At 37.8% G+C, this 18,856-nt stretch overlaps 1 protein-coding gene across 3 annotated transcripts in view; it reads right to left on the minus strand.

The window, feature by feature from the left end:
• The window catches only part of LOC118034666 (serine/threonine-protein kinase ATG1t), a 75,634-nt gene extending 74,609 nt beyond the window's left edge, over nt 1–1,025 (minus strand). For 2 of the 3 annotated variants that reach the window (XM_073406912.1, XM_073406911.1), the window contains exon 1: nt 648–1,025. In XM_073406912.1, the coding sequence (XP_073263013.1) occupies nt 648–902 (255 nt within the window). In that variant the 5' untranslated portion in view covers nt 903–1,025. The remainder of the gene's footprint in view (nt 1–647) is intronic. The other variant, XM_035040013.2, reaches the window with a different exon arrangement.
• Nucleotides 1,026–18,856: the final 17,831 nt, after the last annotated feature.

Raw genomic sequence — 18,856 nt, forward strand, 5'->3', positions numbered from 1 at the left:
CAGGGTTGGCCCTTGGCATGTTTAGAGGTCCCCATGGTGGCAATCCACATTTTCCAGCCTTTTAGAATTTGGTTGAATCAAATTCTAATCTCTCTTACTTGCTTTAATATTTTAAGCATGATAGATGCACTACTACTCCATATACTCTTTTGGAGAACCATGTCTAAAAGCAATGCTTCTGTGAACATAATGCCTAGATTCATCTTCACACTCCACAGTACTCCATCAACTCAACAGTATTTTAAGATTGCATCCTCAATCCAGGACATTAAATTGCTATGCCACAAATCCCATCTCAAAATGAATAATAATTGACTTAAAAAATAATCCAAGCTATCTTAAGTAAAACAAACCCTGCTTCTAATTCAACATTTGCAACAGGAAGGAACCCTAAATACCAAATCAACCAACTTTTCCATTATTACCCTAAATCAACATATTTTCATAAAAGGGTATGCTAAAAATCACCTAAATAATCAAAACCAAGTAAAAAAAAAATCAATCACAAAAGAAATTTACAAGAAGGGTTACCCTACAAATCCCCTAAGCATCAAACCAACCAGCTCTACAATCAATCAAACAACACAAATCAGCCTACAACATCAACACCAACAACAAATTTACTCAAAAGGGTATGGAAAACTTACCTCAAAGACATCAAGAAGGCGAATGATGTTGGGGTGATTGACAGAAGACAAGAAATTAAGCTCACAATCTAAGCAGTTCCTCAAATTCTTGTTGAGGTTAGAGAGATAAACTTGCTTCACTGCCACTTCCCCCCCTGTTGTTTTGTTCTCTGCTTTCCATACTGTGGAAAAGGAGCTCTCACCCAGTTTTGATTTCAGGATGTAGTTTCCGATTGTATGAGATTCTGAGAGATTCTTTGTTGCTTCAAGATCCATTTATGTTGGTTTTGGATGGTTCGACAAAGAGTACTGAAAACGTTCTAGTAATATTTTGCCTTGGATTTTTGTTCTTCTGTTTTTGTCATGATGTCTGTTTGTGAACGTGGCAGGTAAAGAGATGAGAGTCTAGATTTTCTTTATCGATAAATTATATTTTTAGTCACTGGAGCTCGTGCTATACAGATTATTTTTTTGAAATAACGTATTTTTTTAATAAAAAAATAATTATAAATTATGAGAATAATATTTTCTAAAAATAAAGTAATAAGAGTTCATTGCCTGAAATAACATATTAAAATCTCATTTTAATTAAGGAAATAATCACAGTTTGATTAAAGCACAAAAAAAATATATTTCTTCTTCATATTCTTTCTTGGCCAAAAAACTCTCTCTCTCTCTTTTATATGTTAGCTTTCAATCTTAAAAATAAATCAAAGCAGCTTTTTATACATACTCATTTATAATACTTAAAGGACTTTAAATATGAGCTATGAACTAAAAGAAGAGTGAATAAAGCCAATAATTCTCCCCCTTCCAGCTTATTTAGAGAGCTTTACCAAACCTGCTTGTCTTTTATAAATCTCATTTTTTTTTTAAATTAAAAACTTGGTTATCATATTTGATATATTTTTATAATTATAAATTTTTTCAACAACAAAGAACTTTATTTCTATAAAATCTCGAATTCATTAACATTTAACTTTAATGTATTTTGATTAAAAATAAAAAATAAAATATATGTTGAGATGAATTGCTTTCTAACTAATCGCTTCCCAACACAAAGTTCTATTGGTTTCAATGTCTTGAAACTTATTTTAATCTATACAAAAAAAATTTCAACTTAAAAACCAGTCTCCCTTTGTTTTTCACTTTAAAACCCTTTAGATTGTTTTATTTTATATAATTTTTCTAATCGAAGTTATCATGGAGTTGTTCAACTTCAAGATTCAAACTAATAATTAAATCAAGCATAACTGCATTGAAAACATTTTGATTATGAGCGAAAAGATTTCCTTTAAATAAATTTTTTTTTATCAAAATCTTTTATAAATAATCTTATATTGTATCTTGGTTATGAGAAAATTTCTTTAATTTTTAACATAATCATCTATTTTTTTTTAGAAAAAAAAAACCTTGTAAGAGGGTTTCAATAAATATGAAAAACAATAATAACTCTAAATTTTAATTTATTATCATTAATATTCTTCCCTTCTATAACGGATGTGTTTATATAAATATCAAGAAATTAAACCATGGTATTAATTCTGAATTAAATATAAATTAAAAATCCTGATAAAATATTTTTAACAATAACAATATCTACAACAACAATAAAATTCTTAAAATCCACCAAAATAATAATAAGATTTTAAACGTAAGAAATTACGAACCAAACTTTCCTTTTTCCTACACAACTTCATATAATTTGTCAAACGATATGCTAATGATGCTGGAGTTATGATTAACATTAGACCGCTGAAAGCTCTCTGCCAGCTGTTACAGGAAATATTTATTTGATTTCATAGACAAATGAATCTTTACAGTGGTCTATATGAATGGTACAATGGCAAAGCTAGGCTGCGTCTTTTGCCATTCTGACGAGACATGGTGTATAGTTTTTCTATTTTCATACAAGTAAAATATCACAAAAATAAATTGAAATGACAAAACTTTTCATAAATCACCACCATTAATGTTCTCTCATCTAATTAACTATTTAACATAAAAATTAATCGTTTTAGTTATTAAAATAGCGACAAACAGAAACTTTTTCTCTCTTAATTGTTTTCCATCAACTTTCTCTCTTGTCTCCAACTTTCTCTATAGTTTGCAAAACCTAAAATTGAAAAATAAATAAAATTAATTTGTGAATCAAAATAAGAATTGATGTGCGCATTTGAGATTTGCCTTCCTTTTCTTTCATGTTTTACATATCAATCCTTTATTTTTTTTAATTTAATATTTGTACTACAGTTCTAAACTTAATTTCGTCTAATTAAGCCATAAAAAAATTTAATAAAATAAAAAATAAAAAAATTAAAAAAGAGAAAAAAGACTAGAAGGGAGTATCTCCTTCGCTTTTCATATGAATAGTGAAGGAGATAGGGAAACCTAGTTGTTTTAAATTTTTTTTATATAATTATTTAACCACAATAATGAATCAAAACACCAATATAAGCCTATCTGCATCTGCTTTCTGCCCAGCGGCAGCGTTACTCTCTTACAATTACAAGCCCAACAAAAGCATAGCCATATATTACAGGACTAGCCTAAATACCTGAAGTCCATCCCAAGTGCTGTGTAACAATTGTGCCTTCGGTCCAAGAATGGAGCCCATGTCTTTTTTTTTATTTTTATTATTATTATTTTTATGATAAGGATATCTTTGGATTAACTTGCTTGTTAATCAATACTAAATCTTTTTTTTTAGTGATTTTAAGACACATTCTCTACATTTATATTAAAAAAACTATAAAATCTTAACTCAAAAAATAAAATATTTTTTTGATCATCAACCCAATCTATAGGGCTGAGCCCATAAATTAGTGATTATGAAGAGCGACGTGAACAAATATGAGAAAATGCATAGTATATAAATAATAACAAAATTTTAAATTGAGAAATAATTATAATTATTTTGTTGTATTTTTTGAAAATATGGAAACTATGAGAGGATGTTTGGAAAGGTGCAATAAGCGGAATAATTAAGAAGATGACCATTAGAGAAAGAGGAGTTTATATTGGCCAAGTAAAAAAGAAACTTGTTAAACTTATGCATCGTATATTTATAAATTCATACCATATATGTTAACATATTTAAATAAGAATGTATGCATAAATATTTAAATATTTCCTAAAATAATAACCAATTAATTTATGTAAAACTAAGATTTCGATAGATCCCTAAATATTCTCCCAAAAAAAGACTTAACTATTAATATTTTTTTCTTATATCATGCCTACATATTAAATAATTCGCATCTCATCATATTTTCATATATTTTGTATGAAGATCTTGTAACCAAATATTTTATATTCATAGAATTAATTAATGGTATCTACTCATTCAATGCATGAAATTTTCAAAAATTAAAATCGTTTCTCAAGGAAAAAGTAGTTACTATACGCATGATATGAAGATTTTGTATCCAAAAATTATTCCCAGCTGATAGATTATAATATTCATTTAATACATGAGTTATCGATCGGCTGATAGATTATAATATTCATTTAATACATGAGTTATCGATCGGAAACTGATTTGGGAATAAAAATCTTGTGAGATTAGAAACTATCATTACTCCATTAAATCTTTTTATATTTCAAAATGCATTAAAGATTCTACCCGTAACATTGATAGCATATTATAAATATCTGCATGCATGATGCTCCTTGTCCATTCACAAATCAGAGAAAAATGGCTCGAGATATGAGAGAGATAATAAGACTTGTAGCTATTGTTTTGACAGCATATATCGCGTCAAATGGATGTGTAGTGAATGGAAGATCCATACACAGTGAAGATGTAGAGCTGGAGAAGGAACTTGTAGCAATAAACAAGCCAAGCATAAAAACTATTGCGAGGTTATGCTTCTATGTTTTTAGGGTTTTTATTTCATTGAAAAACTTCAAAAAAGATTATATTTTTCTTTTTTCCTATTAATTATTACATTGTTTTGATTTTTTGGTGATCACAGACAGAGTATGGAGACATATATGACTGTGTGGACGTAAACAAAAAACCTGCTTTTGACCATCCACTGCTTAAGGATCACAAAGCCAAGGTTCATTGCCTATATTTTGATCTTATGAACCTAAGAATAGAAGTTTTGAGTATTTTATGTGTGCCTTGAGATGATTTTGCTACAAGTTTTGAGTAAATAATATTGTTGACGTTTCCTTTTCCTCCCCACCTTTGTGAGAAAAGAAGAGGCCTAGCTTAGCTATGGAAAAGATTTTAAGAGCTTCAAGGAAGGATGCCTCTCTATTGGAGACTAACCCTACAAAAATAGGGTTGGAAGAAGGGTGCCCTGCAGGATCTGTCCCTCTACGAAGGGCCACAAAGGAAGATTTGAGAAGGGCTAAATTTAGTTTCAAAAGACTATCGAGTTTTGAACCAATTAACCCTGGTCAAGGTTATGATGTAAGTAATAAATAACCTCCACTATAAATTCTCATATATTGTTTTAGTATTAATACTTCATTTGATTTATATGGTCCATGTATTATTACTTAATCACTGTTTCGTACTCAACAAAAGTAAAAAAAACAAAATAACGTATTTCTGAGATTAACGTTTGGTAATTAAAACACAAAATTCTGAATAAAATGGATTTAATTTCATCTTACCAATTCCTCGTATTAAAATTCTAAATAAAATAGCTTTAGCCCATGAAATTTTTTCTCTATTTAGTTTGCGGGAATTGTTACAACACCACCAGCCAATGTATTATTTAAGGGGATTGCAGCACGCATTAGCGTATACCAGCCTCCTGTTAGTAGTCAGCAATCAAGTACAGCTCTGATTCAGCTTCAAACTCAGACTGAAACAAAAGTGGGCAGTATTCAAGTTGGATGGACAGTATATTTCTAAACTACATTATTTCTTAATTATCAAAGAAATATAATTATATAATTAATTATAGTTTTTTCCATGTTTTTTTTCCTTATCCAATATTATATGATTCTTGTAACCTTCTGCAGATTGATCCAGAATTGTATGGTGACAGCAGGGCTAGATTGTTCACCAAATGGAGTGTAAGAACATAGTGTCCTTGTTTTTTTTTTTTTTTTTTTTGAAAGATGAGTATATTATATAAGCGTCAAAGTCTGACGGGAATAGAACAAAAGCTACGCAATATCTTAATATGGCATAAAGTCATATGAAGGATAAAGCGCAACTTAAGATAAACCAAAGCAAAGAAAACCATACAAAATCCATCCAAATGAGCTGAAACTAAACATTCCTCAACAAAACAAAACAGAAAATACTCAAAGACATAATGGGAGAAGAAACAATAGCAAGCCCATAGAAAAATGGTGGATTCAAAGCCAGGCAACAAATTCACTTGATCTCCGCACTCCTTGCTTAGCCAAACCATCTGCCATGCAATTACTTTCACGAAAGATATGAGAGAAGGTGATTGAAACAAAATATGCTTTCAGTCTATTAACATAGGAGAACAAATTATGATGCTTCCAGTGACGACTGAGAGGATTATTCATCCAGCGAATAGCATTGACAGAGTCAGATTCGATGATGAGGTGTTGATGGTGTAAATGACAATTAGATGCTGATAGATCAATGGCTTTCACAATAGCCCTTAACTCAGCAATATTAGAGTCTAAAATACCAACTGGAACAGAGAACATACCGAGCACATGACCATGATGATTTCGCAGCACACCACCTATTCCAGAGGGGCCTGGCTTACCAAGAGAAGAGCCGTCCACATTCCAATTGAGCCTATTAATCATAGGAGGAGACCATATATTTTTAATCCTGAAAGAGTGAGCATTGGACCACCGAAGCAAGCCATCTGCCGATCTGATCAGATCTGAAGGGGAGTATGGAAAATCTGAATGGATAGCTTTTAGCCAAAGACATAGACGGGTGATAATAAGAAAAAAAATTGAGTCATAATCAGGTGTCTTCTGTTGGAAAATGAGATCATTTCGAAGGAGCCAAAGAGACCATGCCACTGAGAAGAACAACATCAACCATGCCTTCCTTTGAAAATTACCATGCACCATGGAAGACCATTGAGACCACATATCTGAGAAGCTCTTTGGACAACACCAAACTAAACCCCACCATTTAATGATTGTGGACCAAATAAGCCAATGCTTATGGCAGTGAAGCAGAATATGGTCCACCGATTCTTGGATACATACGTTGTAAGAGAAATGTAATGGATTTTGAACAAATTTTCTGTCTTCCACAGGAAGAACATGATGGAACTGTAGACGGTTGTTACAACACACTTTGTTCAGGATTTGTTGTAACAAATCCAAACATTCCTATTGATACAGCTTTTAACGATGTCTCCATTGCTCAACGATCCCAAGTTTTCCAGTGGATGATGGTAACTCTGGTATGATTTCCTCACTTTCTGGTATTTTTCTCAGCAGAAGGTTTAATGGGTTTTGGACTGCAGAAAGAGAACACTTAGGCTACCCTTCTTAATATTTGAAAGTGAATCAAAGGGAAACCCTTTTTCACCTGTGTATCTAGCCCTAGGAATCACTGTGTAACCCAACTTACATGTAAGTGTATGATCGCACCTCGAGTTGATGAGCTCTCCTTCATTGTTTGGCTCTTGAGAGTGGCCGCTTATCTATGGTAGCGCCCAGAAATGTATCTGTAATAATTAAAAAAATAAAATAAAATTGGCAATCCTTCTCCTTTATTGATATCATGAGAAAGTTGGTGGTATTTGTTGAAAAAACAACATAAAACCATTTTTTGAAAACTCACTTAAAGGTTAAGCAGTAAAGTTAATCGCCTATTTGACTTTTTTTATAACCTTGGCATGCAGGATCCATTAAGCCAAGACTGGTGGCTGTCAATGCAGGATGATAACATTCGATTAGGTTACTGGCCGAGAGAATTGTTCTCATTGTCCGGATTTAGTGTTGGAGGTTACTGTTGAAAGCTAAGCTGATTACTTTTTGATAAAGATCGATGAAGAAGACTGCAGCAAGAAGGATGAAGAAATTGCAGAAATTCTGTTAAAACAGTTAAGAAGGCAGTTAAAACCGTTATTTCTGTTATATCGGTTTTACTGTTACAAAACTGATTGAAAATCATTTCCACGTGAGATGATCTTGATTCCTAAAATAAAGGAATCAGTTACATAAATTGTGTATAAAAGCAATGTTTACAGAATTGAAAGTAACAAGAAAATATACAGAACTTCTTCATAATCTTCTCTGCACATTTAAAGCTTTATTCTTTCTTCTTCTTCTTCTCCAACGAAATACAAGCAAATGAACATGGTATCAGAGCACTCAAATTGATTCCTGAGAGGGGCGTAGACTGTGAGAAAGAGATTGATTAAACTGTTAATTACTCAAAATGGTAGGATCAAGCTCAGCTGGAGGAGACTTAAGAACTCCACAGTTCAATGGCACAAATTATGATTTTTGGGCTGCAAAAATGGAAACTATCCTCATAGCATTCGATCTATGGGAAGTAATAGAAGTTGGAATAAAACCTCATCAATCACCTGAGATTGCAGGTGGATCAAGCGATAAAGAGAGTGAAGCAGACCAAATTATACTGCATGCACCCACGACATCCAGAGAAGAAAAAATCAAGAATGCAAAGGCGTTAAGCCTTATACAAGGAGCATTAACAGATGATCTTTTCCCACGAATAAGAAATGAGAAAACTGCAAAAGGAGCATGGGACATTTTGAGCAGAGAATTCAGAGGAGATAAAAAGGTTAGAGCTGTAAAACTTCAAGCAGTAAGAGTTGATTTTGAGTACCTGAGAATGGTAGAAAACAAAAGCTTAGATGGATATCTAGCTAAATTCTTTGCAACTGTGAATAATTTGAAATCATTAGGAGAAGATGTATCAGAAAATAGAATTGTGCAGAAATTGCTAATGAGCCTAAGCAGAAGGTATAAATCCATTGTGTCAATCATTGAGGAGACACGAGATCTTGATGTACTGAGAGCAGAAGAAGTCATTGCTTCTGTGAAAGTTTATGACAAGAGGGAGGATCTACATGATGAAAGGGATAAGCTAATAAGAACAGAGAAAGCATTTAGCAGTGTAAAGATTGGAAGCAATCAAGCCTACAACTCACACAAGGGTTTCCAAGGTAGACCTCCTCCAAGATGGCAATCACAGGACAGGAGAGGACCAAATTCATTTCAAATCAGAAAGAACCAACTACAATAATTCAAGTTGGAACAACACAGCCGGTGGAAGTAGTCAAATGAGTATAAAACCACAATGCCAAGTTTGCCAGAAACAACATTTTGGATTATGCAGACACAAAGGAAAGCCAAGATGTGGAAGATGCAATCGGTTTGGCCATATTACAAAAGATTGTGAAAGTCAGAATCACAAACAACTTGCAAATTATGCTAAAGAAGGAGTCATCACTGGAACCATGTTCTATGCTTGCCATGCTGCAAGCTTGCAAGACAAGAAGATATGGTTTGTGGATAGTGCCTGCAGCAATCATATGACTTCTCAAGAATCTGAACTAATCAACATTGATAGATCAGTAACATGCAAAGTGAAGATGGGCTCAGGAGACCTTGTGCAGGCTACTGGAAAAGGTACATTGGTTGTGGAAACTCAACATGGGAAAAGATACATAAAAGAAGTATTGCTTGTTCCCGGATTGGATGAGAACTTACTAAGTGTAGGCCAGATGATGGAGCATGGCTATTACATTCTGTTTGGAGGTAACAAGGCAGTAATATTTGATGATGAAAGCCTCAACAATGTTATAGCAATATTGATCATGGGAGGAAATCGTTGCTTTCCACTTTCACTTGAGACTATCACACCCGCAGCAAGGAAAGCTTCAGTGACTGAGGATTCCTAGATATGACATAGGAGACTTGGACACTTGAACTTTGCCAGCATGAAGAAGATGCATCAGAAAGAGATGGTGTGTGGACTTCATGTTCTGACTGAAGTAGAAGATGTCTGTGCAGGTTGTGCATCAGGCAAACATCACAGGGAGAAATTCATCAAAGAACAAGTGTGGAGAGCAAGCTATCCACTGGAATTGATCCACACTGATCTGTGTGGACCAATGCAGAATGATTCTGTGGGAGGGAACATATACTTCATCATATTCATTGATGGTTACTCAAGAATGTGCTGGGTATACTTTCTCAGAAACAAATCTGGTGCACTCAATGTATTCAAAAAATTCAAAGCATTCGTTGAGTTGCAAAGTGGACACAAACTGAAGAAGCTGAGAAGTGACAGAGGAGGAGAATATACTTCCAAAGAATTTGAAGAATTCTGTGAGAAGCAAGGTGTTGTAACCCATTTTTGGGTCCCCACAAAAAAGAAAAAGAAAGAGAAAGGACCGAATGGTGCCGTTTTGAACGGCACTGTTCCCCTTTCTTCTTCCTCCCCGAACGTGCAGCAGCATGGACGAAACCTTTGTTTAATCAGCCGGTGCCCCTCTCTCCTCGCGTGCGCTGACAGACCAAGCCCATGCACCTCGGACGACGCGAAGCCAGGAGGGCCATGCCGTGATCGACCACGCTCACCGACCAGCCGACCGGCGCTGTGCTGCTCCCCACGTTGCCCAGCTCAACCCACGTTGTTCTGCTCCCCACGCTGCCCATGCAGCCCCGCTCCGTTGCTCGCCTATAAAAGAAAGGAGGAGACTGGAAGCACGAGAGGAGGAAAGGAAGAAGAAAACCGAGACCAAGAGAGAGAGAGACTGAAGGAGAGAGAAACAGTGGACCTAAAGCAATAAACACCTAAAACTCAAGGAAACGAAACTGAGAGAAGGGAGAAGAGGACAGAAGCCGTGGGAGAGTTTAAAGAAAACATTAACCGAACACGACCCGAGAGGACACCCGAACTGTTGGGAACCGTCGTTCTGAGTCGCCGACCTCCGCTGCAGCACCGTCAACCCGAACGTTCGACCAGCAGCATCACCTCCGCCGTGCCAGGTATTCTTCTTTCCCCCCTTCATTTTCATTTTTTATATTTGTTATCCTCCTGCATGCAGAATCGTTCTGCATGCAGGAGGTAGGGGAAGGGAACTATTTTCCCTTCCCCGTGGGTTTTTTTTTTTTACACTGGGCCGGGTTTCCGGCCCAGTTTTGTTATTACTTTTTTTGGGCCAGACCGAGTCTGGCCCAGCCTAAAGAGTTTTTTTTGTGTTCGGCCGAGATCGGCCCAACTTCCTTGCGGGCCGAGATTGGCCCAGCCTTTGTTGGGCCGAGATCGGCCCAGCCTCCTTGCGGGCCGAGATCGGCCCAATCCTGTTTCAGGCTGATGTTGGGCCCGATTCCAGCTGGGTTGGGTTCGGCCCATTCATTTGGGCCGGCCCAACCCGAATTTTTATTATAAATATATTATTAATTATAGTATATTGTAATATATATGTGTGTATATATTGTTTTTTACTAAAAACAAATATTTCGAAAAATCTTAAAAAATATTGTTGATTTCCCTGAATATTTTTGTCAAAATGGGTTAATGTTGGTTGGTATTTTTTATACTGTAAAGATATCAAAACCAGTGTTAAAAATACCCGGTTTTCGTAAAAATATCAAAGATTTTCCGAATAAAAAATGTTTTTGCTTTCAAAATTTTTTTCTAAAAAATACCTAAAAATGTTGTTGATTTTTCTGCATATTTTTATTAAAGTGGGATAATATTGGGTTGTATTTTTATACCATAAGGATACAAGCTCAGTATTTAAATACCCGATTTACGTCAAAGCATAAAAAAAAAAAAATATTTTCAAAAATTGTTTTGTTTTTAAAATACGGCTTAGTCTCTCCAATACATATAGATATAAATACTATAACATCATATTTTTTTACACAACAAAGAAAATTTTCAAAACAATATATGTATAAGCATGCATTTTGGCTTTAATAACCAGTTTATTTAAGCCATGAGAACTAGGCCAATATTTCAAAAATTCTAAAAAATCTTTTTGTTTTTCTTTTAGTATTTGGGATTACGAATTTATACGTAAAACGTATTCCTAAATATTATTATTTTTGGTATAGACGTTAGAACGGTTAAGATTTTACCCGATAAGATAAAAGACCTTCTTACTAAGGAGGATTTTTCTTGAACCATAGACAGACCAACGACTAGAACGTACAATAACACCTTAGTTTTTATCAGACAATAAAACAATGCAGCTTACCTTAGGGGTGCTAATACCTTCCCTTTACGCAACCAGTCCCCGTACCCAATCTCTGAGACCAGTTAGGGTTCCTAGTGACCAAAATACTAGGTGGCGACTCCCATTCCATTTTTACCAAAAAAATAATATTTTCTCGTATCCCCACATATATATTACTTTGTAGTTTTAAAAATGGAATAAACTTAGTCTTTTCGCCGCGACGCCGCATACGTGCGACAGAATGGCGACTCCACTGGGGACCTTGTAGACTAAGCTTTGTTTTTGTCTGATTTGTTTGTGTTTTTTGGGTGTTTATTGTTAATATGCCTGTCCTTTTAGTTGCGTATTTATTATATTCATATTATTCATGCATTCTATACAATTGTCTCATGCATCACTTGCTTTAATTTTGAAAAGCACACACAAGCTTTAAGTTAAGTGGGGAATTAGCAATTTACCCTAAGACTATTGGTCAGGGTTTAAATCCGTGAAACACCCAACTCATATCTGAGTGCCTGCTTGGTAATGGTGGGCATACGTGTCTTAACTGTTCCTTGCAACGCCCCCATACTTCTTTACGAAGAACGTCACTGGGCAGATATGAGACCCTTCAAGACTAGATAGAAAAACTACCCACTCTCACTTGATAATTAGAGCTTGTCCTTAGGTTGTGAATCTTACTTTCATTTTGCATCACGATTAATACTGTTGAATTCATCAACCCAGGTTTTTGAGCTGAAATCATGACTAAGTACCTCTCTTTCCAAGAATATGGACAAGAATCTGAGTTGGCTCAGATTGCCGAAGGAAAATGCCCAAGAATCGATACTAGTGGTTTACCATGCATTACCAAGGTAAATCACATGGTAAACGACTTAGGAAAGTTGCTGCCTATCATGGAATATGTCGATGAGACTTTGTTTGAAAGGCGATATGGGAGAATTGCACAGATAATGAGGTTACCTGTACAAGTAGCGGCGATCAAAGCCCTTCTGCATTTTTAGGATCCGAGTTATCGGTGTTTTACCTTTGGAAACATCGATATGACACCCACCTTGGAAGAATATGAGAGAATTCTGGACTTTCCAAATGACAGCCACAGAATCTACCACCGACGCAGATTTGAAGACACAGCTTCGGAAGTAGTCAGCTTATTAAGTTTAGGAAAGATCAGCCAGTGTAGAGTCGCTGAAGGGGGTTTTAAATGGAAGGTCATTGAAGCCCGAATGAAGAAAAATGCCGAAGAAGGCAAGTTGGGAGACGAGCGATATAGGTTGGTGGCCTTTGCCATTTTTGGGCTAGTGTTGTTCCCTTCTGAAACTGGGGTCATCAGTTTAGAAGCAGCAAGTGTCTTCGTCGAGTATGAGCGTGACCGGATCAATCCTTCCTCAGCCATCTTGGGGGAAACCATATTATCTCTTAGTCACTGCCGGACACATGGAAAAGGAGCTATGAGATGCTGCGTCCCTATGTTGTACCTATGGATAATTAGTCATATCGAAGCACCGAGAGACATCTTCAACAACTTTTGGTGGTTTGACTTGCGACCGCTAAAGATTACCATAGATGAGACTTGGAAGAATTGGGATGAGAAAGCATGGAGGGATAAGTATGCAGCATTGCCAAGTAGCAACTTCAAATGGAAAGCGTCGTGGATGAACAACGCTATTTGCACAATGAGCTGCGGAAGCAAGATATGGGTTCCTTTAATTGGTGTAACCGGTTACATCAGCTATGCACCCGCCCTCGTAACAAGGCAGTTGGGCGGAATGCAATATACGCCAAGAACCTTGGGTTTAGCTGATTTTATTGGGTTATTCAAGCACCAACAGTTCATAGAAGAAATGGCGCTTATCCGACAGGATTGGGAAAGCCCTTTGAAGGCAAAAAGAGAAGAAGGAAGCAGTTTTGAAACCTCATTCAGCCATAATTATACAGTTTGGAGGAATGAAGATTTTTCTGCAGCGAAGGGTCTCTCTACACAAGAACAGCCAGAGGTAGCGATAGAACCACAGAAAAGGAAAAGAAAGGATGACGAAGAAGATCTAAGAAAACAGTTAGATCAATGTATAATAGAACTTAGCAAAAGCAAGGGGCGACAACAACTGCTAGAGAACCAACTCGAGGAGGAAAATACGATGAGGGTTTTCTTGAATCAGCGGTTAGAAAAACAAGAGAAACAACTAATGTCTCTAAAGGAATGATAGAAAAGGGCCGAGGTAGCTGAAGAGGTAACAACGGGGGTCCAGGTTGAGTTAAGGAATCGAATAGTTGATTATGACGAGTTGGTCAAGAAGAATGGGGTAGCAGAAAAAGAATTGGCTAAGGTTAAGAGGTCAACAAAAGGCGTGAATGTGGATAAGGAGATGATGGATTCTTTGAAGAAGGGAAGGAAACTTCTTTTAAAGAAAATAGAAGATGAAAAGGAGAAGAATCGTCTAGCCAACCTCGATATAGAAGAAGAAAGGAAGGTTAGAGCTCAATACATGGTGCAACTAGAGGAAGAAAGAAATGCGAGAAGGGCCGCTGAGTCTGACATGAGAGATTACCAGATGAGAGCTGAGTCTTCAAAAGGAAGGATGAGGGCGTTACAATCGGAGATCGAGGTACGAGAAGAAGAGTTAAGGGAGTTGAGAAGCCACTACTTCGAGATGGAAGAAGAGATGAGCAAGGCTAAGCAAGAGCGTCAAGAATGCCAAGACTACATGGACAGCTTCGCAGTTCAAATCAATTCCAAAATAGCAGAGCTGGACATCGAAAAGGAGGAGCTACAGAGGACAAGAGATAAGTTGGCACAATCAGAGGGTATGGTGCGAGTATTGGAAAGAAGCAATGAAGCATTAGGAGCCAGCAACGAAGCAATAATCGGAGATAACGCTGTATTCCATGATAAGATAAGACATATGTCAAAACAGGTTGAGCACGTAGCCCGTTGTGCGGAAAGGTTGCAACAGCAAGCCACCGAAGTTGGAAATGACGGTTCAAAGTATCGAGAATACATGGGGGCCATGGTCTGTTTTATTAGGGATTTAACTAATAGGGGAAATGCCTTTTAGAAGTAGCAATGTATAGGACTTCTCTTTTCCATTATTGTTTTGTATGAGCAATTATGTTATTTATAAGAAGTCCATGACGTATTTCCTTTCTTAATGTGTTGAGTAAGCCACTATGATAAGAACTTGGCAAACCCTCCTTTATGGTAATCCGGTCAACTCAGAAATCTTGTTTAAAGGTTACGAAAGTCATGAATCGGCTCATAATATATTATATATATATACACATTACATAAGCATCGCATTCTCATCATACATTTTTGTTTTTAATTCATCATATGCATGCCAGATCGTGAAACATAGGTCCCATATCCAGAGTCAACCAAACCCGGTCAAGATCAAGAATGGAAAACGAGGAAAGAGCTCAATTAGAGTCGCACTACCAGACCGAGTTGGAATCAGTGAAAAATGAAGTTTCTCGACTGACCAGTCTGCTTGAGCAACTGTTAAGAACCAAGAACGGAGAGGGAACGTCTACCCAACCACCTATAGGAGCACCGTCTGTTCCTGTCCCGGGGTTATCTCAGAACTTGGGGGCAGATTCAGCGACGGGGCAGCAATTTGCACCTGCTATTCCCATTCAGCCCCCTCAAGCTCGCATCACTGTAGATTTAACAGCTGAGGGGCCTTCCGATAATAGGTCCACTGGTTCTGTGAACGAGGACAAAATATCAGCATTAGAAGAAAGGTTAAGAGCAGTCGAGGGAAATGATTGGTTTGACCCCATGCGAGCGTCAGAAATATGCTTGGTACCAAACCTCACGGTACCAAAAGATTTTAGGATACCAGAGTTTATAAGGTACACTGGGTTGGAATGCCCAAACACTCACCTTCGATCTTATTGCAATAAGATGGCTGAGGTGATTCATGATGATAAGTTAATGATCTACTTTTTCCGAGACAGTCTATCGGGATCTGCGTTAAGTTGGTACATGAGGCTGAATAATGTCAAGATTAAGAAATGGAAGGACTTAGTGGAGGCTTTCCTAAAGCAATACAAGTTCAATTTAGAAATCGCTCCAGATCGAACGAGCCTCATGTCACTCGAAAAGAGAAGCCAAGAGTCAGTGAGGGCTTATGCGCAAAGATGGAGAGACGAGGCCACGCATGTGCAACCCCCTTTAATAGAAACAGAGATGGTGACTTTGTTCGCCAATACATTCAAGGCACCTTACTATGAGCATTTAATGGGTAGCTCATCTCAACATTTCTATGATGTTGTACGCGTGGCCGAAAGAATAGAGCAAGGAATTAAAGCTGGGCGCATAGCGGAGCCTTTAGAGAAGAAAGGTTTTGTTGGAAGGAAAAGAGAAGGTGACGTTAACAATTTGGAGGATGGGTACAAAGGCAAGAAAGTAAATTTCCGTAGTCCACAAGCACCTACCGCTCAAGTCTCACGCATAAACTTTAACCAATCTTTTTCACCTAACCGAACAAATAACCAGCCAAACTACCAAAATCACTACCAAGATCACTACCAAAGACCACACCCAAGATACACTTCAGAACAACTGCCGCCTTTACCCATGCCATTGAAGGACATGTATGCCAAGTTGTTGAGCATTGGACAAGTAGCTCCTATCCCTACACTACCATTACAACCACCATTCCCAATTTGGTACAAGCCTGATTTGTCTTGCGAGTACCATGGGGGTAATCCCGGGCATGGGATTGAAACTTGCTATGCCTTCAAAAAGAGGTTATTGGAGCTTATTAGGGCGGGATGGGTATCCTTTGAAGACAAGCCCAATGTTAATTCAAACCCATTGCCTAAGCATGCTCCAAATAGTGGTGGAATAGGCATGATCGAAGTGGGAAATCAAGGCAAGGTGTTGAAGGTGCCGATGAAAAGGTTGTACGGCATGTTAGTACAATCAGGATTTCTAAAGGCAAAGGTGGTAAGGCAATCGGGGAGAGGTGACTACTGTGAGTTCCATGGAAGAGATGGACATCACATTGAGGATTGCGCAGAGTTTTGCGAAAAGATCGCAAAAATGTTGAAGATGGGACAATTGAGGATTGAACCCATGGAGAGCAGGTGTGAGGTGAGCATGATGGAAGGCCAAGATGAGATGGCAGGAGTTTGCCGAATCCAACAGACTGCTAATGGGCCCCCAAGGCTGATCTTGATTAAACCGTCCTGCACTAAAGAGAATCACAATGCCATGCCATATAATTATGGGTATGCCTCCGACATTCGAGCGCCTCTTCCTTTGTTCCAGACGGAGATAAGTGGTTTGATCAGGAGTGGTCGTTGCTTTACGCTTGAAGAATGGAGGAAGGAAAAGGGTAAGGAGGTGGTAGATCTGGACAAAGCTCCCGAAGTTAATAAACCAGTAACGGAAGAGGAGTCGAATGAGTTTTTGAAGTTGATCAAGCATAGTGAATATTGCATAGTGGATCAACTAAAAAAGACTCCAGCGCGGATCTCCCTTATGTCCTTGATACTCAGCTCTGAGCCGCATCGAAATGCCTTGCAAAAGGTATTGAATGAGGCATATGTACCTCAAGACATTGAGCATAAAACCATGGAGCATTTAGTAGGGAGGATCCATGCAACTAATTACCTCTACTTCACGGCTGATGAACTTGATGCCGAAGGTACCGGACACAACAAGCCTTTATACATTACTGTTAGGTGCAAAGACTGTCTTGTAGGGAAGGTGCTCGTCGATAATGGCTTGGCCCTCAACGTGCTGCCAAAGCATATTCTGGAGGAAATGCCGATTGATGAATCTCATATAAAGCCAAGTACTATGATGGCCAGAGCGTATGATGGCTCACCTAGGCCAATACTTGGGACTTTAGAAGTGGAGCTATATGTGGGACCGCAAATGTTCCTAGTGACACTTCAGGTTATGGATATCCACCCTTCCTATAGCATGTTGTTGGGAAGACCTTGGATTCACGCGGCGGGGGCAGTAACTTCGTCATTGCACCAATGCCTGAAGTACATCATGAATGGGATATTGGTAACTGTCAAGGCTGAGGAGGCAATATGCATGATAAAGAATGTGGCTGTGCCTTTCATCGAAGCGGAGGATTGCAAGGATGGCAATATCCATGCTTTTGAGATCGTGAACACCGACTGGGTGCCGGAGAACACCGTGCTAAGAAGGCCAATGATTTCAGAAGCAGCAAGGATGGCAAGTCTATGCTTCTTGAACCGTGGGGTCCCACGTCAATATAACCTCGCTTGCGGAATACCAGAAGGGGCTAATCCGACAAGGAAGAGAAAGGCTGATCAAAGATTTGGGTTAGGATATCAACCTAACCAAGAGGATTATCGTTGGGCTGCTAATCGGAGAAGGACAAGAAGGATGGCTAGAATCAAAGGAAGAGATCTTGAAGAAGAACAATTAGAAATCCCTCCCCTTAGCATATCATTCCTAAGAGCTGCATACATAGTGCAACATGATAAGGGAGCTGAAAGCCTGGGTATAGAACTGGCTCAGATGAGCATAAACACCTTGGAGGGAAACGAGAAGAAAGGGGATGACGTGAAAGCAGTCGTGGGAAAAGAAGATGAAGCGCTGCCACAATTGACGATCCATACGCTAGAAGAAGTCTCCGCCAAGACCGTTGTGCGCAAGCTGGCTCCAGGCGAAAAGTTTCAGAATTGGGTGACACAAGAAGCTCCAGTGGTTTTCAAAATGTAAACCAACTTTTGTTTGCCTTAGCATGTTTTTGTCATTGCTTATGTTTGCTTTTGTTTTCTCTAGCTGACAATCAAGGCTCATGATGTCAGCTAGATTCTATATTTGTCATAGAGCCCACCTTTTTTCCTTTGAATGAATGTGAGATCATGCACTTTTTCAGAAATTGTTTTTTATATATGCATTTACACCCAGCACTTCCCGCTTTCAGGAATCCTGAAAGCGGATCTCCAATAACATCACATACATTTAGCATCAAGAATAAATGGCCAAACTAAAAAAGGGGAGGATTTAGTGGGGAGGATCCATGCAACTAATTACCTCTACTTCACGGCTGATGAGCTTGATGCTGAAGGTACCGGACACAACAAGCCTTTATACAT

This window comes from Populus alba, chromosome 19 (genome assembly GCF_005239225.2).
Source record: "Populus alba chromosome 19, ASM523922v2, whole genome shotgun sequence".
Classification (NCBI taxonomy): Eukaryota; Viridiplantae; Streptophyta; class Magnoliopsida; order Malpighiales; family Salicaceae; genus Populus; species Populus alba.